At 35.9% G+C, this 12786-nt stretch overlaps 1 protein-coding gene across 3 annotated transcripts in view; it reads right to left on the bottom strand.

The window, feature by feature from the left end:
- Positions 1 to 12786, bottom strand: part of AKT3 (AKT serine/threonine kinase 3) — a 272806-nt gene that overhangs the window by 95385 nt on the left and 164635 nt on the right. For all 3 annotated transcript variants that reach the window (XM_043924030.1, XM_043924029.1, XM_043924031.1), the window contains one exon: positions 9642 to 9786. In XM_043924030.1, the coding sequence (XP_043779965.1) occupies positions 9642 to 9786 (145 nt within the window). The remainder of the gene's footprint in view (positions 1 to 9641; positions 9787 to 12786) is intronic.

Genomic DNA, 12786 nt, shown 5'->3' with positions numbered 1-12786 from the left:
AGCTAAGGAACAGATCTGGGGGCCTCTACACCACCAGCTAGGAAGCAGATCCCACCTCTGACAGTGACAATCACAGAGCAATGAGGAGGCCCTGCTGAATACTCAGTGCAGGCTCTGGTCACCAAAACATCAGTCAGCTTCCTATCAATGTGATAATGGCCAACAGAGAAAAGAAGTGGCAGCCGTCCACTCTAAAAACAACCCTCACACAGAAAGACATCAAACCCACACAGGCTACTCAGAGATGTTACCATGCAAAACAGCCTTCCAAGACAATCTGAGGGTATGGGGTCGGAAAGAAGAACACCCAGAGCATTTTGCCTTGAAGGCCAGCAGCACTTGAGTGCAGGAGCTCTACTGGGCTGGGGGAAACCTTGCAGGATGTACACAAGGTCTCATGCATGCTGGTACCCAGCATAAAGTGATAGCTCCATGGAAACCTGGATTAAACCCACCTATGAAGCCGTGAAATTAGAAGATGCTTACTCCTTGGAAGGAAAGTTATGACCAACCTAGATAGCATATTAAAAAGCAGAGACACTACTTTGCCAACAAAGGTCCATCTAGTCAAGGCTATGGTTTTTCCAGTGGTCATGTATGGATGTGAGAGCTGGACTGTGAAGAAGGCTGAACGCCAAAGAATTGATGCTTTTGAACTGTGGTGTTGGAGAAGACTCTTGAGAGTCCCTTGGACTGCAAGGAGATCCAACCAGTCCATCCTAAAGGAGATCAGTCCTGGGTGTTCATTGGAAGGACTGAAGCTGAAGCTGAAACTCCAGTACTTTGGCCACCTCATGTGAAGAGCTGACTCATTGGAAAAGACCCTGATGCTGGGAGGGATTGGGGGCAGGAGGAGAAGGGGACGACAGAGGATGAGATGGCTGGATGGCATCACCGACTCGATGCACACGAGTTTGAGTAAACTCCGGGAGTTGGTGATGGACAGGGAGGCCTGGCGTGCTGCAATTCATGGGCTCGCAAAGAGTCGGACACGACTGAGCGACTGAACTGACTGACTGACTGACTGATGAGTCTTAGAGGACTTCCAGGGTGGCTCAGACAGTAAAGCGTCTGCCTACATAGTGGGAGACCCAGGTTCAATCCCTGGGTCGGGAAGATCTCCTGGAGAAGGAAATGGCAACCCACTCTAGTATTCTTGCCTAGAGTATTCCATGGACAAAGGAACCTGACAGACTACTGTCCATGGGGTCGCAAAGAGTCGCACATGACTGAGCGACTTCGCTTTCACTTTTCATGAGTCTTAGAGAGACTCCTGGGTAGGTGATAGTCAACTGTCACTCACTGTGAGGGAAAGAACACTGGTAACAGAAGTCTCAGGGAATATCAATCCATGTAAGATCTCCTGGAGGTCCGTGTTTGGCACCACGACTTGGCCACATCCGACAACCTGCAAGCTCCAGAGCTGCAAAGCCTCAAGCCATACAACCAACAGGACAGATGGCCGAATGCACACTGAGCTCACAGCCACGTCAAAACACACCCCTTGACATGGCCCTGTCCATCAGAGGGAAAAGGCCCAGCTCCACCTACGAGAGGGAAGGCACCCATCCCACTTGCCAGGAAGCCTACACAAGCCCGTGGACCTACATTCTCACCAGGAAGCAGACGTCAGAAAGAGGAGGAACTATGGTCCCGTGGCCTATGGAAAGGAGACCACGGACACAGAAAGACAAAATGAGACAACAGAGAAACGTGCTGCAAACCAAGAAACAAGATAAAAACCCACAAGAACAACTAACTGAACAGGAGACAGAAAATCAACATGAAAAAGAATTGAGATTAATGATAGGAAAGATGAGCCAAAAAAAGAGTTTGGGGCACAAATTGAAAGGATACAAGAAATGTTTAACAAGGAGCTAGAAGACTAAAGAGCAAACAAATGGAGGTGAACAATACAATAACTAAAATGAAAAAGACACTAGAAGGAATCAACAGCAGAATAACTGAGGCTGAAGAACAAAAGTGAGGTGGAAGACACAGTGGTGGAAGTCACCACCACAGAACAGACCTCTAGGACAGTATCAAATGCACTAACATTCAATTATAGGAGCCCCAGAGGGACAAGAAACAGCGAGAGGGCCTGAGAAAATATTTGAAGAATTCAAAGAGATTATCGCCAAAAACTTCCCTAACATGAAAAAAGAAACAGTCACTTGGCTAAGAATCACAGACAATCCTGTACAAGGTGAACCCAAGGAGGACCACACAGAGGCACATTAATCAAACTGACAAAAATTAAAGACAAATAAACATTAAAAGTCATAAGGGAAACACAACAAATAGCATACACGAGAATCCTCATAAAGTTACCAGCCGATTTTCTAGCAGAAACTCTGCAGGCCAGAAAGAAGTGTTATGATACACTTAAAGTGATGAAAGAAAAGAATACTCTATTCAGCAAGGCTCTCATTTACATTTGACAGAAATCAAAAGCTTTACAGAAAAACAAAAATAAGAGAATTCAGTACCACCAAATCAGAAAAAAACAACAAATCCAAAACAATTCATAAAATGGCTATAGGAACTCACATATTCATAATTACCTTAAATGTAAATGGATTAAACTCTCCAACCAAAAGTCACAGACAGGCTAAATGGATACAAAACCAAGACCCATATATATATGCTGTCTACAAGAGACCCACTTCAGACCTAGAGACACATACAGACTGAAAGTGAGGGGATATTTATTATTATGCAACATTATTTTTCACAGAAGTAGAACAAAAAAAATTTTAATTTGTATGTAGACACAAAAGACCCTGAATAGCCAAAAACAATCGAGGGAAAGATAATGACACTAGAGGAATCTAGCCGAGCCATCAGACTATATTACAATGCTACAGTCATTAAAACAGTAGGGTGCTGTCACAAAAACAGAAACATAGATCAATGGAACTGGATAAAAAGTCCAGTGATAAAGTCATGTACCTATGGTCACTTAATCTATTATAAAGGAGGCAAGAATATACAATGGAGAAAAGATAGTCTCTTCAGTAAGTGGTGCTGGGAAAACTGGACAGCTACAGGTAAAACAACAAAATTAGAACATTCACTAAAACTATACATAACAATACAGTCAAAATAGATTAAAGACCTAAATGTTAAGACTGCATACTATAAAACTCTTGGGAGGAAAACAGGCAGAACATTCTCTGACATAAATCGCAGCAATCAAATTGTGGTTTTTGATCCACGTCTTGTGACTAAGCCATATGTTATTTTATTGTTCAAAGCTTCATCTGAACAGTACCTTCTCTCACTTTATATCTAAAATACTGGAAAATGATACTGTGTTCCATTATTAAATACTAAATATCATATAAACTGAAACTGAATTCTGAGGATAAAGATTAGAAAAGAATTTATAAGCTGCTTTATAACATTTTCATCCGAAAAGCAATATATAATAATGAAATAGTACTATCTTCTTTAAGGACTGCAATTCTTAGGGACAAGGAGGTTAAAAAAGGGATGACAGCTTTAACACCAAATTTCACAGCTTCTGTCAGTTTGTCAATCTTTTAAAAAAAAAAAAGAATTTACATGGAAATTTATTTTACTAACAAAGCATTCTATATGATTAAATAAGAAACATTTATCATATCTATTTTTAGAAGAGTTTTTTTTTAATTCTTAGATTTTTTTAAATCTCTTTTTAATTAGAGGATAATTGCTTTACAATAATGCGTTGGTCTCTGCCAGACATCAACATGAATCAGTCACAGGTATGCACGTGTCCCCTCCCTCTTGAAACTCCCTCCCCACTCCTACCCGCTCCGACTCCTATAGATTGTCATAGAGCACCTGATTTGAGCTCTCTTCATCAACAGCAAATTTCCACTGGTTACCTAATTTTACATATGGTAATGTATACATTTCCATGCTACTCTCTCAGTTCATCCCACCCTCTCCTTCCCCCGCTATGTCCACAAGCCTGTTCTCTATGTCTGCGTCTCTACTACTGCCCTGCCAATAGCTCATCATACCATCTTTCTCGATTCCATATATATGCGTTAATATACGAAATCTGTTTTTCTCTTTCTGACTTACTTCACTCTGTATAATAGACTCTAGGTTCATCCACCTCATTAGGACTGATTCAAATGTGTTCCTTTTCATAGATGAAAAATATTCCATTGTATATATGTACCACAACTTCCCTATCTACTCATCTCTCAAAGATATCTAGGTTGTATCAGATCCAGTTTGATAAAACTTCAGAAAAATTAAAAAAGTATCCATGATAGCAAATGCTCATCTTCAGTGCAGTATACACAGTGATTATCTATTCTTTACAAATAAAATGCAACTTATTTTCCTTTTTTGGATAGTGTTAAGGGCAAAGATATAATAAGATTTTATTTAAACTTAAGAGCATGACATACTATTTACAACAGCCAAAATACGGAAGCAATCTAAGTGTCCATCAACAGATGAATGGATAAATATGTGGTATGTATTAATATCTTGTCTTCCCAGGTAGCTCAGTGGTAAAGAATCTGCCTCCCAATGCAGGAGACACCAGAGACATGGGTTTGATCTCTGGGTTGGGAAGATCCCCTGGAGTAGGAAATGGCAGCCCATTCCAGTATCCCTGCTTGGAAAAGTCAATGGAGAGAGGAGCCTGTCAAGCTATATGATCCATGAAGTCGCAAAAGAGTTGGACACAATTTAGCAAGTAAACCAACAAATGCGTGTTTATGTATATATGTGTGTAACTGTACACACATATGTATACATGTATATACATGTAATATGTAATATACACATTACACATATGTATATATGTGTAAATATACATATGTGTGTATACATATATACACATACATACAATGAAATATTACTCAGCCATAGAAAAGAATGAAATAAAGCTATCTGCAGCAACATGAATGGACCTAGAGAAGTGAAGTGAAGTAAGACAGATAAAGAAAGACAATAATATCATTTATATGTGGAAATTTAAAAACCAGTGCAAATGAATTCTTTACAAAACAGAAACATTCAGACAGAAAATAAACTATGATTACCAAAGGGGAAACCAACACAATATTGTAAATCAACTGACATAATTTTGTATATCAACTATACTTAAATAAAAGAAAATTTTTAATAGCTGAAATGTCTATAAAAATACTTCAATAAAACTTTTTTAAAATAAGAGCATTAGATACTCTGTAGAAAAGTAATGCTCCAAAACCCAAACCTAAGAATTTATTACAAAATATTTTTACAGAATTATACTCTTTCCTGTACATAATCTCTGTAACATATCAATGTAGCTGTTTTAGGCTAAAAGATGCATGTGCATACACAAGGCGAGGGTGGGATGATTTGAGAGAATAGCATTGAAACATGTATACTACCATATGTGAAATACATCACCGGTCCAAGTTTGATGCATGAAACAGGGCACTCAAAGCCGGTGCACTGGGACAACCCTGAGGGATGGGATGGGATGGGGAGGGAGGTGGGAGGGGGGTTCAGGATGGGGGACACATGTACACCCATGGCTGATTCATGTCAGTGTATGGCAAAAACCACCACAATATTGTAATTAGCCTGCAATTAAAATAAATAAATAAATTTTTAAAAAGTATATTCAAATCACACACTAGATTGTAACAAAAATAATTGTCAAGCCGCCAAACCCCCAAATTAGGTTACAAATATATATAAATGAACAGGAATACGAGGAAAAGGATACAGTGGTTTTAGCAAGTTTGGCCAAAAAGATCAATTCCACACACATTTACAATATAAGAGATACACCAAATAAGGCCCAAGCAATGAAAAGGAGTCTTTCAAGAAATAAATCTCTCTGCCCACATCTCTCCTCCATTCCTCAAGTGATTTTTCCCAAGGAAAGGGGAAGCTCTAATCTTATCAATTTCTACAACACTAATTATGCTGCTCCTCCCTCTAGGGAGGAAGTGAGAAATGACTTGATGTCAGGTCTGTTCTTTTCTTTCTCTCCTTCTCTGTCTGCCAGTGATTCCTATGAGTTATGGTAGTCGGGCATTAAATAATAAAATTCCAAGAACTGGAATCACACATAATGGGAATATAGGAGGTACAAATTATCCTTTAGTACTGCAGTCTATAGGGTCGCAAAGAGTCACAGACTACTGAGTAGTCGACTGAACTGAACTGAATTATACTTTACTGATTATACTTCCTAAGTCATGAGATGATAACCAGCTATGTCCAGGGAAGTCTATATTGATCATTCAAAAACTAAGCAAAAATTTTATTCCCATTTGGCTATTAATGCTTTTACTGTGGCCCTTTACGTACCTAACAGGGTCCAGATAGTGGCAGCTTGGCAGACCAAGATTAGACACTTCTGAGAATTCTAATCAAATTCCTTTGAAACGTCATCTTTTAATTTAAACAAAGATCAGCACTTGAATCTGGTTGCAAGGCTGTCGCCTCTTCTCTCTACCACCATTATCTTTCCCTCTCCAAGAGTTTCAATCTGAAGAGCAGATACAATGGCAATACTCTACCACTTAGAAAAAATAACCATCTGTTTGACCCAAACAAGAGAGAACAGTCAGGACAATTCTCATCATAGCTACCATTACCAGTAGCTATTCTCTTTCTCCTAGTATCTATTTGTCAAAAAGTGAACCAAGAAAATGTATTCCATAAATTATGAGAAGGATATTCTTATCACAGAATATTTGGGTTTACAATCTAAAATTAAAAATAATCTGAATTTATACAATTCTTTTTATAAGTAACATTCACAAAAGATATACAGTTGCCTTGTGACCAATATGGGTTTGGGTTGTATGGGTCCACTTATTTGTGGATTTTTTTCAATCGATTTTTTTTAGATCCACTATTGATTGAATCCTCAGATGCACAACCACAGGCAGATAGAAAGCAACTGTGGATATGGAGTACTGCTGCTTCAGAGGAACCACAGATAGAGAAGAACCCGGACACAGAGGGTCAACTATAAATTAAAGGCAGATTCTTAACTGTACAGAGGGTGGGGCTCACCAAGCCTCTGTGTTGTTCAAGTGTCAACTGTAGCTTTAGAGTCATTTATCTTAAGGAAGTGATAGTAATATTTCACCCTTTTGAAACAAGTTATTAGGATTGTTCTAGAACAGTTAGCTAGTGGTACAAATGCTCTTTTTCTGTACTGTTATTTCAAACTATTTTATATCATTTCATTTTAAATGAAATATTAAAATTACAAGGAAATAAGTTACAGGCCAAATAAGAAAATGGATCCCATTCCAAAATTCAAAATAATACTTCTGACTACCAATTTTCCATTTTGGAGACTTAGTTTCAACAAGAGAATTCTAAGAGACTCTGTTTCAAAAATATGTGAATGTTTAATTATCTTTATGTGGATAAAGTAAAATACTATCTAATACTAGCTAATATTCACTGAGCATTTAGTATATAAACAATTTACATACACTCCCAACTATATTTTAATCCTCACAACTCTATGAGGTAAATACCACTGTTATCTCCCTTTTATAGACAAGAAACTAAAGGACAGAAGAATTAAGAAACTTCCCCCACAATAATACACATGGTAGATCCAGGACTCGAACACAAGCACTAGGACAACAAAAGTTTCCCTTTCCACCAGTATTCTATAATATTCAAATTCTACTGATTTTTCCAGAAGTGCTCTAATACAAAATGAAATTAATTAATATCCAACCACTGTGTAAAAGCAATAGGACATACTATTTTGAGAAACAAAGTATAAAATGAGAGGCTGGCTGTATAATTTTCTTTCTAATATAGCTTGATTATAACAATATAGAGGTTGCAGAAGCTCAAGATACGTGAATCAACAAAAAGCAGACTGCATACTGAAGTTGCATAGTGTGTAAAGTCACTACATTCTTGAACAAGATATTTAACTTCTCTAAATATCGGATGACTCAAGTGTGAAATGGAATAATAACAGTGCTTATCCTTGTATGATTCCTATAAGGATCAAATGAGATAATACATATGAAAGTACAGCTCAGAGCCTAGCATGAAATAAACATAAAATAAATGCTTACAAGTGATAACTAGTAAAGGTGAGAAACTGCAAGACAATCGACACTGGTAACTGCAAACAGGAAAATGTATTATGGTTTAAAAATCATTTACAACCAGCCTTAACAGAAAGAGTAGTATTTTCCATTCTTGCATCATTCAAAATGTTTGTCTCTCTTCATTCAAAGTTCTGTAAATTTCCATTTTCATTTCCAAAATTTTTACACCAATATTTCTAGTTAAGAATGTTACAGACTTTCCAATTTCAACCTCTAACTATTGATACAACATCTTATTAATCTTTGTTATTCAGAAATTCTACAGCTGGTATAGTTTGCTATTGAATGAAGTAGTTTATTACTCAAAGGATGAGAATAATCAGGATATGACTTTAAATTTATGAGCACAGTCAAATTTCAAATTAATTGGGTACATGTGAACATACATGAGCAAAAGGAACTTTTTTCTCTCTGGGAAGGAGGTAAAGCTAGACTGTGTTTTTCTCTTGGCAATAACTAAGGAGCAAGGGCACAGGGTAGATAAGGTGACTCAAAGGAAAAGTGGGATACAGTATAGCTAACAAGTAGAGGATAAGTGTTCAAGGAAGTTACACAGGGCTCTCAGACATGTGGTCAAGATCAAGCATAGAATATAATTCTAATTAGAACAGCAATTTCAGATAAGGAAAGGATACATTAACTAAATCTAAATTGCAATTGCAAAGCTTACCTTCATATCTTTAGCACACAGGAAAAAGAGATTTGAACTCAGGCAGTCTAACACCAAAGAGTTCTTAATCACTGTGCTAATACAAAATTACATGGATAATTACCTTAAGAATTAGCATTTTTCAACCTGAAGATTAATTTAAAATCTAATATAATAAATATATTCTAACATAAAAAAATGGCATGTTCATCTATTTTGAACACTTACACCCTTAATCTTAAAATACCACTTTTTGCATAGGAAGATGCTTTTCAATATTCTATTGTAATGAAAAACATAATTTACAATTCCCATAAATACATAAATTGGTGTTTATTATTCTAGAGCACTGAAGATAGGAAAAGTCTGTTTCCCTCACTGGCTTAGAAGCAGCCATTAAAATAAAAAGCTGTAATTTCCAAGACTGCTCACTTTCCTGCTGATATTAGTGAGGCTGGAGCACCAAGCAGGAAGTTCACAGAGCCATTTAAGCTTCTGCTTTCAGGAGAACACAGAATGCCAAATGGAGAAAGACCAAATCATTAGGGAAAACATTTTATTTCCAAGTTTCTAAAATAGTATTAAAAACAGTAAGGGAAACATGCAAATTACAAAGTAGTATGAAGGCACATCAGTCACTGCATCCTAACAAGCCCTTCCAGCATTCAGTGCTAATTGCTGAAACACTGGAAAAAAGTGATGTTTCAATCATGTGGTTTTAAACAACGACAGGTTTAAGATTCACCTGATTAAAAACCATTCACACCAATGTAATGGCATATCATAAGATAAATGGCTAACAATTTTTGCAAATGGCAATTGTTGACATATTTCTTCCACACACATAAATGTTGTGCTGAAGAGGGGAATAAAATGTTCTCTTCTACCTTTCTTTTATGATGGGTTGTAGAAGCATCCATCTCTTCCTCTCCTATATTATCAATTTGTGAAGTTGGACTACAATTCATTCTCTCTTCTTCTTGCCTCTGGAGTCTGTCTGCTACAGCCTGGATAGCTTCTGTCCATTCTTCCCTATAAAAACGAGGAAAAAATTCCCATTATAATAAAGAATCGTAAATGATGCAAATATTTCTCTTCTATAAAATATAAAGTCAATATAAATTCTATTTCAAAATAATACAAATCCCCCACCGTAACTCTAAGCTGAAGCTGATCCTAGAAGCATTTTACATCACAGGCCTAAAGTTTTTATCAATACTAGCATTTACTTGGAGGTAAAAAGAAGAAGAAGAAGGGGAGGAGATGATGATGATGGTTTTAAGAAAACTGAGTAAAAATTATTTAAACATATGACCAAATCTTAATTCTCTGTATGCATCTGTAAGTCCATCATTGACACACTCAGTTTCTCTATTAAGATCCAATAGAGGGAGGTGACAGACGTATAATTATGGCTGATTTGCGTTGTTGGACAGCAGAAACCAACACAACACTGTAAAGCAATTTTCCCCCAGTTAGAAATAAATTTTTTTAAAAGTTCTAAAAAACTTTTCACAGGCAAAAACTGTCCCCAGATCATAGGTAAGTTTCTTTTTTAAAAACTGATAGGTATAGATTGTAACTTAAATAATAGGATTTAGGAGCAGTAATATGAGGCTTTTTACTTTTGACAGTTGTGTTATCAGATAAAGGATCATTTACTTCCATATACAATTTGTATAAAATCAGTCTGTAGATTTCATAAGACAAATTCTGCTATTATTCTAAGTGGAACTACATTAAATCTATAGATCAATCTGGAGGAAACTGATATCTTAATAAATTAAGTCTTCTTGAACATGGTATAGCTCTCCATTTTAGATGTTTAATTATCCAATTCAGTGTTTGTAATTTTCTGTGAAAATGTCTTGCAAACCATGAACTAAATTTATTTCTAAGTATTCTTTTATGCTATTTTGGAGTTTTAAGTTTTTTTTTGATTTTCCAACTTTTCTGTTAGTATTTAGAAATACAATTGCTTTTGGTATGATGACCATATATTCTATAGCCTTAATAAATTCATTTACTAGTTCTAATAGCTTTTATTTTTTTGGATATTCCACACATGTAACCATAAAGAAGAGCTATTTACTTCCTCCTTTCCAATGTGTTTCCCTTTTATTTCTTTTTCTTGCCTTGTAATGGTCTAGAGCAGACTATCAGTACAATATTAGATAAAAGTGGTGAGAGCAGACATTCTTATTTTGTTCCAGATGTTAAGGGAGAAAGTATCAAGTCTTTTACCTCTGAATATTATATAAGTTGTAGTTTGTTTGTAGATACACTTAATCAAGTTGATTAACTTCCCTTCCATTCCTAACCAGTTGAGTGTTTTTGTTATGAAAGGGTGTTGGATTTTTTCAAACGCCTTTTCTGCACCTGTTGAAATGACCATGTAGTTTCTCTTTTCTAATATAGTGAATTTAGTTGGATGATTTTCAGATTTAATACAAATGCATTATATGATAAACTCCATTTAGTCATAACATATGACCTTTTTTACATATTTTCTTGAATCTGGTTTGTTAAAATTTTGTTAAGAAATTTTGCATTCACAATAGTAACAAGTATACTGGGCTATAGTTCTTTCTTCTTTTTTTGATCAATATCTTTATTGAAGTACAGCTGATTTACAATGCTAATTATTACCATACAGCAAAGTGATTCAGTTTTATATATATTTATACATACACATGCTTTTTTAATATATTCTTTTCCATTATGGTTTATCATAGGATATTAAAACACATTTCTCTATGTTACACAGCAAGGCCATTATATATATAAAAGCTAACATCTGCTAACCCCAACCTCCCATTCTATCCCTTCCCCAACTTCATCCCCCTTGGCAACCACCAGGCTATTCTCTAGGTTCATGATTCTGTTTCTGTTTCACAGATAGGTTCATTTGTGCCATATTTTAAATTTCACACCTAAATGATATCATACAATATCTGTCTTTCTCTTTCTGACTTACTTCACTTAGTATGACAATCTCTAGTTATATCCATGTTGCTGCAAATGCCATTATTTCATTCCTTTTCATGGGTAAGTTATATTCCATTGTAAAACCATACCACATCTTCCTTATGCATTCATATGTCAATGGATATTTAGTTGTTTCTCTGTTTTCTACTCTGAATAGAGCTGTTATGAACATAGAGGTATATGTATCTTTTTGAATTATAGTTTTGTATGTATATAAGCCCAGGAGTGAGACTGCTACATCATATGCTAATTCTATTTTTAGATTTCTGAGGAATCTCCATACTGTTTTCCACAGTGGCTGCAACAACTGACATTCCTACTAATTGTAGAGGAGGGCTCCCTTTTCTCCACACCCTCTCCAGTATTTGCTATTTGTAGAATTTTAATGATAGCCTTTCTGACTTGTGGGAGGTAACTCACTGCAGTTTTGATTTGTTATTTCTCTAGTGATGTTGAGCACCTTCTCAAGTGCCTATTGGTCTTCTCTGGAGGAATGTCTATTTAGATCTTCTGCCCACTTTTCAATTGGACAATTGTTTTTCTGTTTTTGAGTTATATGAGTTTGTATATTTTGGAAATATATTTTGGAAATTAAGCCCTTATTGATTACATTGCTTGCAAATATTTTCTACCTGGCCTGGACTTTGGTTTGTTGGAAAGGCTTTGTTTTTGTTACTTTGGTTTTAACTGATTCAATTTCAATTACTGGTAACTGGTCTGTTCATATACTCCTTTCTGGTTGGTTCAGTCTTGGAAGATTGCACATTTCTATTAATTTATCGATTTTTTCTGGGTTGTTCATTTTACTGGTGTAAAATTGTTCATAGTATCTCTTATGATCCTTTCTTTTACTGTGGATTTGGCTGCAATGTCACCCCTTTCATTTCAGATTTTATTTTGCCCTTTTCTCTTTTTTTCTTGATGAGTCTGTCTAAAGGATTTTCAATTTTGTTTACCTTTTCAAGGAACCAGCTTTCAGTTTCATTGATATTTTCTAGTTTTTCTTTTCAGTCTCTATTTTATTCATTTCTACTCCAGTCTTTA

The sequence above is a fragment of the Cervus elaphus genome, chromosome 14 (assembly GCF_910594005.1).
Source record: "Cervus elaphus chromosome 14, mCerEla1.1, whole genome shotgun sequence".
Classification (NCBI taxonomy): domain Eukaryota; kingdom Metazoa; phylum Chordata; class Mammalia; order Artiodactyla; family Cervidae; genus Cervus; species Cervus elaphus.
The sequence above is the reverse complement of the archived record's forward strand: the minus strand, read 5'-3'. Positions and strand labels throughout refer to the sequence as shown.